The sequence below is a fragment of the Ascaphus truei genome, chromosome 4, assembly GCF_040206685.1.
Source record: "Ascaphus truei isolate aAscTru1 chromosome 4, aAscTru1.hap1, whole genome shotgun sequence".
Lineage (NCBI taxonomy): Eukaryota > Metazoa > Chordata > Amphibia > Anura > Ascaphidae > Ascaphus > Ascaphus truei.
This window is the reverse complement of record NC_134486.1, coordinates 30,943,561-30,964,173: the sequence shown is the minus strand read 5'-3', so window position 1 is coordinate 30,964,173 and position 20,613 is coordinate 30,943,561. Positions and strand designations below refer to the sequence as shown.

General features: G+C 46.8%; 1 protein-coding gene across 3 annotated transcripts in view; it reads left to right on the top strand.

Annotated features, from left to right (window-relative positions):
• The window catches only part of DNAH14 (dynein axonemal heavy chain 14), a 368,675-nt gene that overhangs the window by 279,979 nt on the left and 68,083 nt on the right, over positions 1-20,613 (top strand). For all 3 annotated transcript variants that reach the window (XM_075595506.1, XM_075595507.1, XM_075595505.1), the window contains exons 64-71: positions 5,334-5,465; positions 7,749-7,844; positions 11,437-11,577; positions 11,689-11,904; positions 14,819-15,049; positions 15,537-15,658; positions 16,361-16,605; positions 16,772-17,214. In XM_075595506.1, coding sequence (XP_075451621.1) covers positions 5,334-5,465; positions 7,749-7,844; positions 11,437-11,577; positions 11,689-11,904; positions 14,819-15,049; positions 15,537-15,658; positions 16,361-16,605; positions 16,772-17,214 — 1,626 coding nt within the window. The remainder of the gene's footprint in view (positions 1-5,333; positions 5,466-7,748; positions 7,845-11,436; positions 11,578-11,688; positions 11,905-14,818; positions 15,050-15,536; positions 15,659-16,360; positions 16,606-16,771; positions 17,215-20,613) is intronic.

Here is a 20,613-nt window from a genome sequence, read left to right as displayed (position 1 = left end):
AAGACATGAAGCCAAAAGCGGGATTCACTAAGAAGTGAAGGCCATTTTTTAAGGCCGATAAAAAAATGCAATATCGTCCGACCTGTTTTTTGTATCAGTGCTTTCGTGCTATAAATTCTGTAGCACGATAGCTGCTAGAAAAAACTGCAGCGATAGCTGATAGAAAAAACTGCAGCGATAGCTGATAGAAAAAACTGCAGCGATCATGCAGTAAATAATATTGATTTTAATAATAGTGTACATGAGCTCTCATTGGTTTCAGCCTCAGGAACCCCTTACTTCCCGAGATACGGGCCCCATTATGGGGTGCCGGTATTCCCTGTGCTTTTAAAGCTCCCACGTCACGTGACCAGGGGATTTAAATCCTGCAGGGGGATACCGGCACCCCATAACGGGGCCTGTATCTCAGGAAGTAGGGGGTCCCCGAGGCTAAAACCAATACGGTTCAGTTCAGAAGACCCCCTGCTCATGTACACAAGTATCAAAAATACCAATAACAATTTTAAAAAATCATTACCGTAGCGGCTATTCGCTATGGTTATGAAGCAGCTTTAATTTAATTTTTATTAATAGTGTGCAGGTGCAGGGGGTCTCCTGAGATGAACCACTCTGATTTCAGCCTTGGGGACCCCCTGCTTCCCGAGTTACAGGCCCTGGTATGGGGTGTCGGTATCTCCTCCAGTATTTAAATCCCACGGTCACGTGACACGAATGATTTAAAAATGGTGATGATACCGGCACCCGATGCCTCATACCGGGGCCTGTAATTCGGGAAGCAGGCAAAAATGAGGCAAAAATCAAAGCGGTTCAGCTCAGGAGACCCCCTGCTCCCGCACACTACTGTATTAATAAAATTTACATTAAAGCAGCTTCATTACCTTAGCGGATAGCCACTAAGGCAATAAAGTGTATTAAGGCACAATTGCAAGTTTATTGGGGGTAATTGCCCTCAATAAACATTGCAATATGTACTACCCATCAATACACAACCTACCCACCCCCGTGCCCCCAACAACCCCTATACCCCCTAACACACATAAAAGCATTTTTTGTTTTTTATGCACAGGAATGATACCAGAGGCCAACGGTGGCCCTCGAGTGGCCCCCTGCGGGTGTCTGGAGGCCCTTGGGTGGTGTCTGGGGGCCCTCGGGTGGTCACCGCAGGTGTCCAGGGCATCCTCAGGTGGTTCCTGCTGACCTGCGGTACCAATCCTGTGCCTAAAAAAAAAAAAAATATATACATACATTCAAATAAATACATCCCTCCCCCCCAATACATACAATACAGTAATGGGCAAAATTACTATTATCCAGATGTGGATAATAGTGCATTTGCCCATTTAAAATAAAACATTAACCAGCAGAAATAAAGTAAATAAAACTTCTTCTGTCCTCATCCTCATCACCGTCCATGTCCTCTGTTGCCAGAAACAATACAATAAAAAAATACAATCTAATGGTCCCTAACCCCTTAAAGCAGCAGTTCAAGCAATATCCTATATGTGTGTTTTTTTAAATAAATCAGTTCTGTACTATGAGGAAATACTTGTAGCGTTTAAAAAAATGTTTTAAAGAAATGTTTAATGTTTCTAATGTAGGAAGCATTTCCAAAGTGACAGCCCCCTTCCCCTTCTGATAGGCTCTGGCTCTGAGACTCGCCCTCTCTCTAGCAGTGCACCAATTGTATCTAGTAACAGCCCAGTCATATTCCAGGAACTACATTGCCCAAAATGCTGTGCAAGAACTGAATTAAATAACCTGGAGCAAGCGATTGATTACAGGAGAATGGATCAATCTGCAGCTTAGCTAATCACTTGTCAGTGTGCAGGTTGTATGATGCACATATTAAATGGGAAAAAATATATATATTTTTTTAAATGGCAGCTTGAACTGCAGCTTTAAGGGGTTAACCCACCCTCCCCAACTACCCTCCCAGTAGGCCTAAATACCCTCCCCAAGCAACTACCCCCACCCTCCACCCATTCATTGGTACAGTGGGTACATCAATGACCATATAATATGGGCATGATTTAACACTATAGCAATAAATGGTGAAGTAAAAAAAACAGGCCCAAAATAAAACACATTACATAGAAAAATGCCAATAAACCAATTGATTGGCACAGTGGGTACATCATGCCCATATGATATGGGCATGATTTCACACTTTCACAGCCAATGGTCAACCTAATAAAAACAACTACCAACAATATCCAATTGAATCAAAACAATCACCAAATAAACAAGTAAACACAACAAAATTACTAGCAATCAATAAAGCAAATACCAAATAAGCACCAGATTTTAAAATCCAAACACCAAAAAAAATAACACATCAATTAATAAAAGAAAACTCAAAATAAACACCATTATTAAAAAGCAAACAACAAAAAAGTAACAGAAATAAACAATTAAAAACACTACCAACAAAAGACAGGCATGAACTGGTATCCTCCCCTTCCATTCTCACTCCCATTTTTGGGAACCCAGAGTTCCCCCCGGGGTGTGACCTTAAAGATTTCGCGCAGTTCTGGAGGGCTAACATACGAAAAGCATCAGACCTACTGAACAAAGGGTCAGTGATGGCACTTGCGGAGCTGCAGGAGAAACGCCAACAAGTGAAATTCCCTCTGTATGGGTTCCTCCAGATCAGACATTTCCTTCAAACAGTATCCAAACATTCTACGTTTAAAGGCCCAACACCCTTTGAAAGGGTTTGTGGGGTCCAGTTGTACCAGAGGGGTCTGATCTTGGAGATCTACTCGGAGCTAGCACGGTCCAAGATACCTGCCAACCATAGCTATATGATGAAATGGGCTGAGGACCTCAATTTGGAAATAGATAGAGATGACTGGGAGGACATCTGGGAGGCGGCAGCTAAAACCTCAATCTGCACAACCATCAAGGAAAACACCTACAAAAGCCTTTCCAGTGGTACCTATCACCGAGTAGGCTGAGCCAGATTTTCCCGGGCCTCCCCAACCTCTACTGGAGAGGTTGTGGTCAGTGTGGAGATCTGGTCCATATACTATGGACATGCCCCGGGGTCCAGACATTCTGGAGCATGATCCGAGACCTGATAGAGTAGATTTCCGAGGAGGAGATCCGCCTGGATCCGCTGATGTTTCTCCTGGCAAAACTTGCGGAGGTAGCCTCTGCCCCTCATAAAAAAAACTGAATGCACACGTACTCACAGCAGCGCGTTGCGCGCTTACAGCTTGCTGGAAGAAAATTAACCCCCCGACAAAACAAATAGTTCTTAGACGAGTGAATGAGGTGAAACTCATGGAGTACTTAACGGCTCTCTTGAACCAAAAGACCGAACAGTTTAACAGGGTCTGGGACCTTTGGCCTTATGGCTGAGCCGCTCGCAGATGACCGGGGGGAGATCCTTTGGGCCTTGCTTCCGGGCACCTGGGTCCTGTCCGGGTCGTGTGCTGCCTTGCCCCGGCTTCGGAGGGGTCTCCGATGGAGTGGGGGGGGGGATGGGCAGCCTCTCTCCCCTTCCCCGCCCCTCTGTCCTACCCCGGTCTCCCCTCACCTCCCCCCCCCACTTCCCCAATCGTCCCTTTCCTCTCCCCCCCTCTTTCTCTCTCTTTCCTCCTTCCCTTCTTTCTCTCTCTATCCTTTGTTTCTTCCCAGAGAAGTACGATGGACTGTTAATATATTAATACAGCCTCTACCAGGGGCAGGGGCCAAGCTCTAACCTGGCGGAAAATCCATGTGAGGTTTCGCAGGGCGAACGTCGGTCACGATTCGCTTCCATAAGCCGAAAGGTATTCATTTTTGAGATTTACTGTTAAACCTTTTCTGAGACATACATGTACCTTTTCCCCAAAAATGCCTCTGATATTATGACGTACTCCTTTGCTAAAAAAACCCAATAAAAATTTTGAAATAAAAACCAAAAGTTCCCATCATTAAAAATCTAAACACAAAAAAATAGCTGAAATTATTAAAAGCAAAGAACCAAAATTCATTTAAAAAACATAAAAGCAAGCATTTGCCAAAAAAAATCATTGGTTGTCACTATATGTATGTATAGCCCTAAGGGCATACATAAGTACATTGGCAATCAATGGGCAATGAAAAAAAAAAATACAATGAAGAAACCTGCAAGATTAAAATAAGATACATTCAATGTTTTTTCTTACCTTTAGATGTCTTCACCCTCCGATTCCAGGGGTCTCAGCAAGCTCTTGAACAAATCCATGATCCAAAACAGCAATGGGAAACCCGCGGGGACAACCCGAGGACCCCCAAACACCCACAGAGACCACCTGGATGCCCCTGGACAACCCGTGGGGACCACCCGAAGACCTCCGGAACCCCGTGGGGTCCCTGAACATCCACAGGAACCACACAAGGACCCCAGACACCCACAGAACCACCCGAGGACCCCCGAACATCCATGGGACCCCTGGCTCCCGTGGAGACCCTGGACAGATGTCTTCACCCTCCGATTCCAGGGGTCTTGGCAATCTCTCGAACAAATCCATGATCCAAACCAGCAATGGGACACCCGCGGGGACCACCAGAAGACCCCCAGGCACCCACAGGGACCACCTGGAGGCCCCCAGAAACCTGCGGGGACCACTCAATGACCCCCAGACCCTGTGGGAACCCCGGACACCCGTGGGGACCACCCGAGGACCCCTGGACACCCGTGAGGCCCCCCAGACACCCACAGGGAACACTGGAGAACCCCCAGACCCCTGTGGGGCCCCCAGACACCCACGGGAACCACCCAAGGACACCCAGACACCCATGGGAACCACCCTGACACCCCTGCCGGCCTCTTGTAATAATGCTGTGCAGAAAAAAATGCTTTTATGCTTGTCTTCATCTCTTTTGCGCCAGCCTTTAGCTGGTGGAAAAAAATGGTGAGCTTTAAAAGTACGATAAAGTTATCACTGCTTTGTGAATAGCAGTTACTGGCAAAAAAACGTCGGATTTGCAATTTTGTGGCCTATCGTTCCACTTTTTTTCACTGACCGTTTACGGGTGATAAAAAGCCATTATAGCGCGATAGTGCACTGTTATCACTGCTTTGTGAATAGCAGAGCAGGCAGTATCACGCTATAAGGGCATTTATATCACTTAAAACCACGTTTCACTGCTTTGTGAATAGGCCCCTACTGTAAATGTCCTACCAACATTGAATTTTAATGTTGTTATTTTTTTCTGGCAAGGCTCTCTGACATGTACAGTATGTAAAAGGATCCACACAAGATGAATATTAGTATAAAAAAATATAACCTACTCAATAAATCCCATTTCTCAATTATAGTTATTTACATTTAATGACAGTAGTGTATATTCTTTGTTTTTAGGTTTTCCAGACTTTGAAAAAATATTCCAGAATACCCGATTTTAACCCTGTGAATGTCGGAGTAGTGTCCATCGCCTGTTGCTCTATATGTGAATGGGTTTTAGCTTTGGAGAATTACCATGAGGTGCACAAGGTATGTTTACCTTATGCTACTAAAGTATTTGAACTTCCATGGTATTTAAGAACGGAGTATATCTTGTGACGTCTCAGTCCCAGCGTCGGATCTTTTGTCCAGATCAAAGGCAGGAAACACTGTACTTTTTAAGCAGGGGTTTATTTACAGGGTACAAAGCACGTACAGGGTTAACTCATAACACAAAACAGAAACAAAAGACCTAACTCCTTCCAGGAGTACTGACTAATACTGCTTAGTCCCTAACTAATGGGAGAACTAAACTCTTTCCCCACTTTACCCAGTGTACCTGCAGCAGCTCCCCATTCAGTCTCTCACAGGGCTGTCTGTGTGTGCCTTCAGATCAGTATAGCAGCAGTCTCTCACCCTCTCTGTATAACTCTCAACAGTGTGTGTCTGGCAGCATGGGGGGGAGGGGGGGAATCTCTGTATCACTTCCTGACTATTCAGGGTAGGCTAATTAGCTCATTAACTCTCAGCTGAACAGACCTGTAAAGTCCCACAACTGCCCCATTCTAGCCCTTAGAGGGCAGTGACGGCATCACAATATATATTAATCTATTTTTGACTGGTAACAGTCTATGGAGGTTAGGTGGCACCTCCCCCCAGAGCTCGCCCCTCCCCACCTTTTTAACTTGGGAGGTTCTGGCAACTTGCTGAATGGACAGGACTCACTGCAGTTCTTTCACCTCATACAGAGGTAACAGGAAGGGTTCACAGTTTGTGTTAGGACCTGCATTTTTGGTTTACCTTGACGTTGGTATGCAGGCTTACGACGCTTTGGCCAAAGGGGCCTTGCCCTGAGGAAGGTCACATTCAGATGACCGAAACGTTGGATGCAGTGCCTATGTATTTATTCTGAATACATCAACTTTGGATTTCCCTGACTGTGTGCTGTCTCGTTTTTCCTGGATCTCCATCTGGTAAAATCTCTCTGTGTATATATATATATTATATATATATATATATATATATATATATATATATATATATATATATGATGCCTATCGCTCTCCAGTCATATACGAAGGAACATAAACCCCCATGGTGCATAGGGAATAAGGTATATTGTTATACAAAAATATAGTCAGGACAAGGGACCTGACTAAAAGAGAATCCCACAATTGCACTCTATGGGGGCAACAATATGTAGGACAAAATATAATCCCAGGCGAGTGACCTAATAGATGCCAATCGCCGAAAACAATAACATTTTATTTAAGCATAATAATAGGGATATAATAGGGGAAGTGTAGGCTATATATACACAAGTGTGTTAAAATCTTGGTGGTGGTGGCACTGTGTTGTAGAGGGTATAAGGCTCCTCCTAAGCCAATACTAGGTAACCTATTACCAATGGGAGAATTAGTCCCTCGATGTAAATCATAAGAAGTAGTGTATATCCACAAACTTATATCAGGTTCCTCAAGGTAAACTCCTGCTAGCTAATCCGTGACAAAAACTGGTTGCCCTAATTCACACAGTCAGCAGTTTGTATAGCATAGTACTAGATCCAAATACACAGTAACCAGTTACAGATAGAATGTAGGGTGTTACATATATTGCAATTAGTACCCTGATACACAAGGTTGTGTCCAAGTGCCAGCTAGTAGTAGGCACTTTGCAACAGTTAGTGTAAACATAAAACAAGCATGGAGCTGTAGTGTAGGGAAAATACAGGATAAAGACAGCGTGCCATACTGTATGTATATAGATAACACTGAATACTGAGACAAGTCCGTTCCCTAAGCTCTTATAGTATCTACTCCTGTGTCCCGTCAGATATCTCAGCGAGGTACAGATAAATGAGCGATTCATTCGACTTTAACACGTAATAAGACTGTGTAGCCTTGCTATAATGACCAGAGGATAGTTGCACAAAAGGCAAAAGGTGTATGAACACCAGCGCTATACGGCCAGTCATCCAGGCGTGTGTCCAGCTACTCGGTTCGCAGGAGCTCCTAACACAGCGGGTCGCCACCCCCGACATCAGTGCAGTTAGGTAATCTAAAACCGATGGTGCGTTTCACATACAGAATTATGCTTCGTACAGAATCACGCTTCGCAGAGTTGCACTTAAGTGGTGCAAGTGGAACACAATTGTAGCAATGCAACATGGTTCATTAACGCAAAGTAACTCAGCGTTAAAATGACTCCATTTGCACCTGTTTCTGACACTCGATAGAAATGTCCCTGTGATGTATTTGTTTTTGCCTTTAATCCCCTAACCCCCCTTCCCATGAGTGAAATGTTGCTGACACTACAATTTCTGTGTTACACTAGATAGTGAAACCGAAACAGAGACGTGTGGCAGAAGCTGAAGAAGCTTTAAAACTTGCGCTGGAAAGACTGAAACAAAAACAGAAAAGTTTAGCAATGGTAAGGTACACTCGTCTTATTAAAGTGAAAACGGCCAAGCAGAAGTAGTCTCAACATTATATTTAGTGCATGTAAATAAGGACCAACATTTCGGTCCCAAAATCGGTTAACCCTGATGACGGTTCTTTATCGGGACTGAAACGTTGGTCCTTATTTCCATGCACTAAATATAAATTAATTTAAAACTATTACTGATTGGCTGTTTTCATGGTGTTGGACTATTCAACTCCCCGTTGCTGGGTGCGTTTTCATAGCAGCAATGATTATATGATCTCTTTTGAGTTGGGGTGGACAGGAGAGGGGCAGAGTTATTCTCTATTGTCCTTAATCTTTTCTTTCTACTATTTCCCACTTCTGATAATACAAAATTCAAGGAAAGGGTGCTCCAATGGACACCAGATGTTCACTCCTGGTACAGCCTTTTTGAAGGCACTAGAACAGGGGTGGGCCATTATTTTGGCCGGAGGGACACTTGACAAGCCTTGGTAATGTTAAATCCACATTACGTCTGCGGCCCCGCGAAGTTTACCAAATCTCCCCTCCTCACGAGCTTCCCCTATCCTTTCTCTCATACCCCCCCTCACTCTCTTCCTTCCTTTCTCGCTCACTCTCCCCCCTTCACTTTTAATTCCCCCTCACTCCCCTTAATTCACTCCCCAGGGCGCTCCCTGTGGCGGACTGCAGGGAACCGTCCGGCCCCCGCGCCTCACTTTGCCCCCGCTACACTGGACTCTGATATTCTACTTGATATGTTAACTATGCACAAATGTGCAAATATTGTATTTTAGTTCATACTAGTCCACCCCCCTCCCTTAAAGCAGCAGTCCCCGCTGGTTGCCATGATTTTGCTCTTTATACTTTTACATTTTACTTACTTTAAGAGATCTCTTCTTTCCTTTCTAACACGGCTTGTTTTTATTTTTTAATCTGATGCTTCGTTCAGGTCAGGGGCCTCCAAACTCAGCCCTCGAGAGCCGCACACAGGGCGGCTTTTATGGCTATCCCTGTTTCAGCACAGGTGGCTCGGTCAAAGACTGAGCCACTGATTGAGCCACCTGTGCTGAAACAGGGTTATCCATAAAAGCCGGCCTGTGGGCGGCTCTTGAGAATTGAGTTCGGAGACCGCTGAACTTCAGGAGATATAAGCGTTTGAAATATTAAGTGTCCGGGAGGTTAATAGTGAGCTTTTTCCTGAGCCCAGTGCAGTTTAAATATTACATTACAACAACCTCACAAGCTAGAGATGAAGAAAATCATGATTATTAAAGCTGCAGACTAAGCAATATCCTACTGTACATGTGAGTTTTTTATTTATTTTTAATAAATCAGTTCTGTACTATGAGAAAATACATGTAGCATTTTTTTAAACAATTCTGAATGACATTTTTGATATATTATAATGTAGCAAGCCTTTTTTGTTTCTATAGCAACCGTTTACAAAGTCACATCCCCTTCCTCTTCTGATACAGGCTCTGGCACGCCCCTTTTTGAGCCCGGCTCTCTCTCTCTAGCAGTGCACCAATTGTATCTAGTGACTGCCTGGTCACATGATCTTCCCAACAGAACTTTGCATCTCTATTCCTATTCTGTTGCACTGACAGCCATTTAGTGAACCCCTGAGTTGAATCTTTGTCGATCGATAACAGGCGAACGGATTGATCGGCAACTTAGCTTGTTACTTATCATTGTGTGGATTGTACTGATGCACATATTATAGGGGGGGGGGGGGTGACAACAGCAGCTTGGACCGCTGCTTTAACACTACAAAACGTTTTTTTTTAAGCAGGACATACATTGTATGAGTTGAATTTATATAGTGAATTTGCTGGTATAACTTACCTTTTTGTTTATGTTCCGCCTTCATTAACCCTTTATAATGTATTTCAAAAAAACAATAAAATAAAAAGTTTTCAAAAGAACAACCAAAAAAAAGCATTAAGGAGCTTATTCGCTAACCTAAAGTGCGGTCAAAGAGTGCAAGATTGCACTAAATGTTTTTTCTTTACGTTAGCGCACTGAAACGGTTTGTTTAGACGTCAGCCTGGGAGAGCTGCACGGAGACGCTGCGTCTCCATGCACAGCTCTTGCAGGCGATTGTGCAGATTAAATATTTATTTTAATAATAGTGTACGGAGCAGGATGTCTCCTGAGCTGAACCGCATTGATTTCAGCCTCGGGGGACCCCCTGCTTCCCGAGACACAGTCCCCGGTATGGGGTGCCGGTATCACAGCCATTTTTAACACTGCAGGAGATACCTGCACCCCATACCGGGTCCTGTATCTCGGGAAGCAGGGGTCCCCGAGGCTGAAATCAATACGGTTCAGGTCAGGAGACCCCCATCTCCCGTACACTATTCTAAAAAAAAAAAAAAAAATGACCATAGCGGCTAGCCGCTAAAGTAATGAAGCTGCTTTAATGTTCATTTTAATAATAGTGTACGTGAGCAGGGCGTCTCTTGAGCTGAACTGCATTATTTGCAGCCTCAGGGACCCCCGGCTTCCTGAGTTACAGACCGGTATGGGGTGCCGGTATCTCTTGTGCAATTAAATTTTCCACGTCACGTGACCAGGAGATTTAAACATGGCGGGGATACCGGCACCCCATACCGGGGCCTGTAACTCGGGAAGCAGGAAGATGCGAGTCTCCGGAGGGTGCCTGTCAGCCTCCGGTATCAATCCTGTGCAGTAAAACTAAAAGAAACTGCTTTTATCTATCTTGCAATATCTTTAGCGCCAGAAGGCTGGCGCCAAAATATTGCAAACTTGTGAAGTACGATATACTTATCGCTGCTTGGTGAATAGCAGTTTCTGGCAAAAAATTTAATTTTGGGCATTTTTTGGCTTATTGTACGGCTTTTTTTGCCAGTGTTATAGAACTATAAAAGGCCGTTTTAGTGTGCTATTCCCCTGTTATCAGAGCTTTGTGAATAGCAACACAGGCAATATCGCACAGTAAAGTCATTTATAGTGCTACAGTATAAGCCACTTATCGAAGTTTAGTGAATAAGCCCCATAAATGTTTTGTTAATAGTAATAAGTAATATAGTAACATTTCACAGATAGGCACAAACTCAATATAACAAAACCCTGCACATGCAGTTACTGTTCTGGGAGATGCTTATGGGAAGGTTGGGAATAGTCCAGGAACAATCCCCAATTGTCTCCCAAACAACCAGGTTCTCTGTAGTAAAGTACAAACCACAAATAGTGTACAAAACATTTTAGTGGACATTTATCATGCTGGGTTCTGGTAGTGTTTATCTGATGTCCATAACGGCATTACTGACCTGACGGATGGAGATGCTACAGTATGTGTTGTAGAGCCCCTACCTGTTTTACAGCATAAATATTGCTTAAATATATCTCAAATATAATGCAAAGAGCTTTGCCTGATTAAAATCAGGAGCAGTATCAGTACTTTCCTGTAGGACACTTTGATCACGACTAGTAATTATCACATTTTATAACCTCTGTTCCAAACCAATGAAGACTGACAGATATCAGAGGATTAACAGATAACATAGTTATCCGTGCTAGTTTAATCAGTGGGCCTATAATGTAATCATAATCATATAATAATAATAATTTTCAGGTTGAAGAACATCAGGAGATATTGCTGAAACAGTACCATGAAAGTGTAGCAGAGATGGAACTCCTGGCACAACGAAAACAACTAACCACTGAACGCCTCAAGAGAGCCTCAGTGTTGATCGCAGCTCTGGGTGACGAAAAAGTATGATTCAATATTATTCACCTTCTGCCCGGCATCAACAAGTTGTGGAAATGTTGTTCTCGTGAACATGCAGAAATATTCATCTGGTGTAATGTTCTTATTTTTGTACAGGTGCGATGGAAAAATTCAATTGACACATTGAATCACAGGTTGCAAGGAATCGTTGGTGACATCCTTGTCTCTGCTGCGTTTATTGTGTATAGTGGAGTGTTTACATCAGATTATCGGATTGAACTAGTGGAGGACTGGATGGGATTTTGTAAGAAGTATAACATCCCTGTATCTGCAGACTACTCAATCATTAGAGCAATGGCACCAAATCAGGAGGTAGAAATATTTTCATATGAATTGTTTTTTTTTTTATATTAGTGGGAACCATTTTGTCTCTGCAAATGAACAAGGTCCATTGTATATGTAGCGCAATTTCCCCCACCCCCTGGGAGATGTTGGGCTACGGTGTGTGTGGTGCGATGCGATACCTGTGGCTCACAGGAAACCTGAGCTTCCGCTGCTGGGAACCTGGGGTGTATCTGAATTGGTTCTCGGTAGCGCCTCCACCTGTACGGGATTCTACTGTGTGGAATTACCCTGTTACAGTACAATAAAGAATACACACATGAAAAGCATAACAGTTTACTATATGTCACTAATAAAGTACAACTACCCTTCAGGCCTCGCATGACCGTACCGCCCCAAATACCTAGGGGCCCTTGGGCACCCAACCAACCTGGTGTCCACAAGGTCAATACCCCAACCAAATGTATGGTACAGCGCTGCCCAGTTAGGTGTAAGAGTGAGTGGGTGCACTTTGTTGGGTACCTGCCGGGTGTGTCCACACCTGGGCGCGCTGATGCTGTCTTGCGAATGATGGGATCCACGGACCCGGTGCCGTACCCCGTGATGTCTCTGCCTCTATGTTGGGTGGCTCCCACATGGATGGTACCACCTTTAGGAGTCTCTTTGGTAGCAGGTCACAGACCACCTGTGTACAGGATACCGCCGTGTCCTGTCTGTGTCCCTCACACTGGTACTACAGGGGCAGTGTCCCTATTTCTGGGCCTGTCCCTGCTGCAACCACAAACTGAGGGGAGTCGGGGCCTAGCTAGGGCCTAACAGGGGTACCACAGACCCCTGCACATACAATCTAACCTTTCTGTGTCCCAGCTCCGACTGACGTGACTAGCTCACAAAATGTATCAATATAGGGAGCAGGAGATTGCTGCAGCCCTATTGGCTGATCTGCGCCATGTGGTATAATGCCCCTTTGCATTATGTTGCTTGTAGTTACTCATGAAGCCTGCTACCTAATAGTCACCTCGCACGCCTACCACTGCGCATGCGTGGCACCTCGCGCATGTGCAATGTAATCCAAGATGGTGGCGCCCTGCAGAGGGAGCCGCCGGGGCTTCCGGCGAGCCGATCGCCGCTCATACTTCCCCGCAGTGCCGCCCGCACCTGTCCCTGCCTCCGCTGCTAGCGCGACCGCGCCGGGAGGTAAGGGGACACGAGGCACCAGGGGGACCCTGCTATATACAGTATAACTATAATAAAAATATCCCCACGGGCTTCTACATACAGTATCTAGTAAACCATTGCAAGTATCCTCATTAGAGGTGGTGTAGTGGTCAGCGCAAGTTGTTGAATAAGAGATAGTGAAATACACAAAATCAATGCATGTATTAGATAGACAAGATTAGTCTTATGATCAAAGGGGAGGAGGGGGGAGGGAGAAGGAGGAGGGAAGGTTGCAAAACTGTCCAAAAGGCATTTGTGACGTTTTAAATGTTTGGGGTATTTTTTTTAGATTCGATTGTGTGAGACTTTTCTTCAGGTTTCAAAAGGCTAAAAATGTCACCAAATTAGTAAGCTTTCAGCTAAATATTGGCAGACAGCGAGGGGAGCGTGTGTGCCCTATTCATACAGTAGTCCCAGCGTTAAGTGTATCTAGCAATATTAGAGAATTTCACAAATTAGTATAGTATATTAAATCAAATTGCAATGCATAGCGAATAGCCTCCACACCCTAACTGGGCAGCTGTGTGACGAACGGGGCAATTCTTTTCTCAATATTCACATATCTCTGAACATTGCCAGGCCATATAAGCGTGTGGCACTTAATACAAATCCTTTTTTTCCCCATTTGAAATTGAAATAGCATTTGTCTAATTAAACAATTACAGCACCAATGTAAAAGAGGTATAGAAGATACAGTTAAGATACGAAGCATTTAAACACAGCATGTTCAAGACCAGAAACAGTATTTTTTTTATTATCTTGTTTGTATATTATTATTATTATTATTTATAAAATGTTTTAACAGGAAGTAATAAATTGAGAGTTACCTCTCATTTTCAAGTATGTCCTGGGCAGAGTTATAACAATACATGGTTACATTAAATGAACAGGGTTATATAGTCAAATCACAGGCATTTAATGGACAGATTGAAATAGAGAAGCTTTAACATCAGCAAACGGCTCAGATCCTTTAGCTGCCCTTTGGCTGTGCCAAAGGCTGTCCGCCTTGGGGTGATGCAGATGTACACTGAAGGGGTTCAGATTGAATGCAGCTGTGGATTCAAAGTCCTTTGTCTTCCTGGCCCCTTAACATTCCAGTGGGTGGAGTTGACGTTCCACATAGTAAAAGCAAATGTTAACCCTTAGCATGCTGGTTCCGTATAAAGGACACTGGTTCAGTGCAGAGGGGAGCAGTTCTTGGGGAACCCCAACCGGTGTCCGCCTTTGGGGCGACGCAGATGTACACAGAAGGGATTGAGATTGAATGCAGCTGTGGATTGAAAGTCATCGTGTGTGTGTGTGTGTGTGTGTGTGTATATCTAATATCTACTAAAAGTAACAAAAACATGACTAGAGATATGGATATAAGGATATTTTTAAAACGCCCAAGTGATTAAGTCGTCCAAGTCACATAGAAGCTATTTGATCCTTTGCTTCCACTCTGAGAATTGCTGTTAGGTACCACAAAACTATCTGATACTATGTATATCACACTATTGACGTTCCCCAGCGCTTTGTTTCTACTTTTTTTCTTTCCATACAAAAATCTCTGAGCCTGAATTGGCTCATTATTGTTTCTTAAAGTGAACAGATGTTGGTAATAGTTTAATATACAGGACTGAATGTTTACATATTAGCATCAATATTTTCTGCCACTAAAATAGGGATCTGCTTTAACTAGAATATCATATTACTAGTAACCCATAATTATTACTTGTTCTCCAAGGCTCGCCAGTGGCAAAAGGAAGGTTTACCACCCGATCCCTACTCCACTGAAAATGCTATCTTGGTTAAGAATGGTCAGCGCTGGCCACTCTTGATTGATCCTCATGGCCAAGCGTCAAAGTGGATTTGTCAGATGGAAGGTGACAGGTTGCGACAGGTTCACGCTTCTGACCCCAGCTACATAAAGACAATGGAAAATGCAATACGCTTTGGAGAACCCATTCTCTTACAGGTACTCTTAGGCTACGGCCCCAGTGGACACGGCTACACGCGTCGGAGCGTCTGGCACTGCGTGCACACGTTTCAGCCGTGACCTGTGGTCTGCGACTGCGTTTGCAGTGGAGAGCAGGAGGTCTGATGGGGGGGGGGGGCGTGGCGGGAGCGCGGGCATGACAGATGGTTCGACCTCCTCGGCTGAACCGCCGTCGTGGCCAATGCTCATCCACTGGGCCAAAAGACAAAAATCTTGTGTTTTGGCCAAAATGGTCACGCATCACGCCTTGTGCGTGCATGCACACATGCCGACTGGGGCCTGCCCCATAGAGGGCTTTGCTTTGGTGTGTGGCGCACACGCCATAGCGTGCGCAGCAGCGGCCACTGGGGCCTATCCTGAGCCTTTCATTTTTTTTTGTATTATCTAATATACCTTTTAAGAACGCTACCATAGTGTAAACATTTTCATGCACTTCACTTATCCTTCTAAATATATTTATTTTAAGGATGTTGGAGAAGAATTGGACCCGTTGTTAAAGCCCATTTTAGGAAAAGAAATGTACCAAAGAGCAGGACAGGACTTTATCAAGATAGGTGATTCTGAAATCGGATATAACCAGAACTTTAGGTAGGTGTATTTGATATATAATGATTCGCTTTATTGTCATATAACTTCAATATTTTAGGGCTGTTGCTTAGAAATGGTGGCATTTACATTGTTTAGATTCTATATTGACTCTTGAGAATGGCTCTGTCCTGCTAGCAGCATTAAGAATTCATATGTTTAAGATTTAAACGGACACAACTTTACTTTAAACACACGTTTAACCAAGCAAGAAAACCCATCATTGATCATGTCAGATTGAGCCTTTTAATAGACAGCTGCATATAAGGATCATCCTTTTAACAGAAAGCTCTAGCCCAGTGGTTTCAACCCATGTAGGAGATTCACGAAGGTGCACGACGGGGATATTTCACCGCGATCCCAAGTTAATTGCCCTTCAAGCCAACAACTGATATCCACCTTGTTGAATCCCGGCTCGTGTCCTTAAAAGGGCAGTCACATATATTTGATTATTAATTTTTTATACAGGTCTTGATAAAGCCCAGCCACCCAGAGGGTTATGTGCCCAGCTGCATAACTAGAGCAAACATATTTTAATTGCTAAATCTACTGACGTTTTATTATTATTATTATTATTATTAAAGTTATACCTATTATTTATTACGTAGATATTTAATGTGGTCTTTGAAACTCTGTGCAATATGCAAGTGTAGGATGTGGTTGTGGTATTTTCAGTATCAACAAGGGAATGTTCTCCTATTTTAGATTATACATGTCAACCCAGGCGCCCAATCCACATTTTCTACCAGCGGTTTGTATTATGGTGACAATGATCAACTTCACGGTAACATTTAAAGGATTGCAAGATCAGCTCCTATCTAGTGTTGTTACACATGAGCAACCACATCTAGAGCAACAGCGTTGCCAGTTGTCGGAGATCATAAGTACTGATCTTTGTACTCTTCTGGAGCTGGAGAAAAAGTCATTAAGTCTGCTTCATAAAACTGAAGGTACTTCGTCTAATTCTGTGATGGGAAAATGAGATACAGCCACTTTATTTTTACTGCATGTTGATAGCGTGTTTATCTGCATGGGACAGGTTGCAATATTGTTCTATGTGCGGCAGGTTGTACATTGTCTCGTGTTACACAATACATTGTTATCATTAATATTTAGGACAGATCCTAGATGATGAAGACCTCATTGACACTTTGCAAAAATCCAAAATGACCTCAAAAGATGTCTGTAAGCGGATCGAAGCCTCTGAGAAAACAGAAGCTACCCTTGAAGAAGTACGGGAAAACTACCTGCCTATTGCAACGAGAGGGGCCGTTATGTACTTTGTGATAGCCGATCTGATTAATCTGAATTATATGTACCAGTTTTCACTGCAGTGGTTTCATCAGGTGTTTGTGGAGTCGATGGAAGCTTTGAAAACCTCTCAAACGCGCATATCTGCTTCAGACCTGACGCTCTCCTCCTTTTCTGGCACAATCCGGACCCTCAGCAGACAGAGATCCATAAATAAAGAGATAAAGGACGATCATCACAATAAAAGTGAAAACTTCCAGAGCCACCTTCAAAACATCATTGACACTCTGACAAAAAAGTTATACAAGGTAAACCGTTAAAAGGTCAACATGCAGCTAAATATGTTGGTGTTAATATTTGTGTGAGAACAATCTCTGATGTGTAGCCCGATTTAACCCTTCATTAAGTGGCAGTATTTAGAAACACACACACACACACACACACACACACACACACACACACACACACACACACACACACACACACACACACACACACACACATATATCTTCTTATACTATATTAGTGAAAGCACTGTATGTTTGCCTGCCTGCCTGGATGTCCGGTATCCCTAGCGGCAATCTCATTGGTCCCTTGGGCCGCCCGCCCCCGCACACCTCTCATTGGCCTCACACACTCACACCACCCCCTTGGCCCGCCCCCCACACCTCTCATTGGCCTGAGGAGGAGCGACGGGCCAAAGGTCCAAAAAAAAACACACACACACACACACACACACACACCACTATACACACACACACACATCACTATACACACACACACATCACTATACACACACACACACACACACACGGTGTTACATACATTAGCGGGGCTCACAGTGTTAGCAGCACATCTCCCGCTCTCTTCCCCACCGGTCCCGGAGGCTCCGCCTCTTCCTCCGCCTCTCCCTGTTTCCCGCGCTTTCACCCCCCCCCTCCACGTGGGAGCTGCCGGACGGGTGAGGGAGCTGCCGGACGGGTGAGGGAGCTGCCGGACGGGTGAGGGAGCTGCCGGACGGGTGAGGGAGCGGCCGGACAGGTGAGTGAGCGGTCTTCACCTCCCCTCACCCCCCTTCACCCCCCCCCGGCGCCGCTACACTCAGCGGGGAAGCGGAGTGATCACCTCCCCTCACTCACTTCCCCTCCACCCCCCCGGCGCCGCTACACTCAGCGGGGGAGCGGAGTGATCACCTCCCCTCACTCACTTCCCCTCCACCCCCCCGGCGCCGCTACACTCAGCGGGGGAGCGGAGTGATCACCTCCCCTCACTCACTTCCCCTCCACCCCCCCGGCGCCGCTACACACAGCGGGGGAGCGGAGTGATCACCTCCCCTCACTCACTTCCCCTCCACCCCCCCGGCGCCGCTACAGTCAGCGGGGGAGCGGAGTGATCACCTCCCCTCACTCACTTCCCCTCCACCCCCCCCCCCCCGGCGCCGCTACAGTCAGCGGGGGAGCGGCCACAACACGCTGCCTCCCGCCTCAGATCCACGTGGGAGCTGCCGGACGGGTGAGTGAGCGGCCTTCACCTCCCCTCACCCACCCCTCACTACACTTCCCCTCCCTTCCACCTCCCCTCCACCTCACTACACTTCCCCTCCCTTCCACATCCCCTCCACTTCACCCCCCCTTAACCTGCCCTCCACACCCCCCCTTAACCTCCCCTCCACCCCCCCCTTCACCTCCCCTCCACCCCCCCCCGCCCCCTTCCCCTCCACCCCACCTTAACCCCCCTTCACCTTCCCTTCACTCCCCCTTACAACCTCCCACCACCTCCCCCCTCTTCCCACCACCTCCCCCCCCCTTTCCACCGCCCCCCCCCTTCCCACCACCCCCCCCCTTCCCACCTTCCCACCCCCTTCCCACCTCCTCCCCCCCTTCCCACCACCTCCCCCCCTTCCCACCACCTCCCCCCTTCCCACCTCCCCCTTCCCACCACCTCCCCCCTTCCCACCACCTCCCCCCTCTTCCGCCCTTCCCACCACCTCCCCCCTTCCCCTCCTCCATCTCCCCATTCCCCTCCTCCATCTCCCCCCTTCCCCTCCTCCATCTCCCCCCTTCCCCTCCTCCACCTCCCCCCTCCTCCCTTCCCTTCCTCCACCTCCCCCCTTCCCCTCCTCCACCTCCCCTCCTCACCTCCCCCCTTACCCTCCTCACCTCCCCCCTTACCCTCCTCCACCTCCCCCCTTTCCCCATCCCCCCTCTCCCCTCTTCCCCCCCTCCACCCCCTTCACCCCCTTCCCCCCTCCACCCCTCTTTCCCCCCTTTCCCTCCTCCCCCACCTTTTCCCCTCCCCCACCTTACCCCCTTTCCCCCTTCACCCCTCCCCCCTTCACCCTTTCCCCCACCTCCCCCCTCCACCCTTTCCCCCTCCCCCCTTCTCCTCACCCCTTCCCCTCCTGCCCCACCTCCCTCTTCCCCCTTCCTCTCCTCCACCTCCCCCTTCCCTTCCTCCCTTCACGCCTCCTGTCACCCCCCTCCTGTCACCCCCCCCCCTCCCTTCACCTCCTGTCACCCCCCCCCCCCCTCCCTTCACCTCCCGGCAACCCCCTCCACCTCCCGTCACCCCCCTTCACCTCCCCTCACCCCCCCTTCACCTCTCCCCCTTCACCCCCCCTTAACCTCTCCCCCTTCACCTCCCCTCCGCCCCCCCTTCACCTCCCCTCCGCCCCCCCTTCACCTCCCCTCACCATCCCCCACCACCCCCCCCCTCACCACCCATCCTCACCTCCCCTCACCCCCCCTTCACCTCCCCTCACCCCCCCTTCACCTCCCCTCCGCCCCCCCTTCACCTCCCCTCCGCCCCCCCTTCACCTCCCCTCACCATCCCCCACCACCCCCTCCGACCTCACCTCCCCTCCTTCAACGCCTTTCGTCCGCCCTCCCGCACTTCTGCCTTTCGCCCACCCGCACTTCTGCCTTTCACCCGCCCACCGCTCACATCCCCGCGCCACACAGCCGCCGCACGCACTAAACAGACACCCGCCACTCGACACACACCCGCCGCCTCTCACCCACCCCACACACTCGACACACACCTGGCGCCTCCTGCCCCTACGCAACAATATCACTGACCAGCTGTCACCCGCACTCGCCACACACCCGCCGCATCACACCCTAGCAGGACCCCGACCCACAGCCAGCACTCACTACCCACGCGCCACCCGTACTGAACACCCACCCGCCGCCTCACACACGCTCACACCCTAGCAGGACCCCCACTCACAGACAGCACTCACAACCCACGTGCCACCTGCCGCCTCACACCCTAGCAGGACCCCCACTCACAGACAGCACTCACAACCCACGCGCCACCCGCCGCCTCACACCCTAGCAGGATACACGCCTCACATTTTTACATCTGTTATGTCACCAAAATATACATTGTACTGTGGTGTGTTCACAATAAACCATTTTTTTACAACATCGTATTACATTTTATTCCATCTTTCTTTTCAAAATTATTATCCAACCTTTCCAACAAATACTCACCTATTGTTCCACGATTTATAAATAATACTACCTATTACGCATTTACATCCCGGGCAACGCCGGGTCTCTCAGCTAGTATGTATATATAGAGGATAGATATAGACACAGACAAAAGGGAGACATGTTAACTCACTAAGACACAAAATTGCATACATCTCATTTTAATATGTGCGTCATTTAATTCCTACCCAACTCCTATTTGTAATGCTCCCT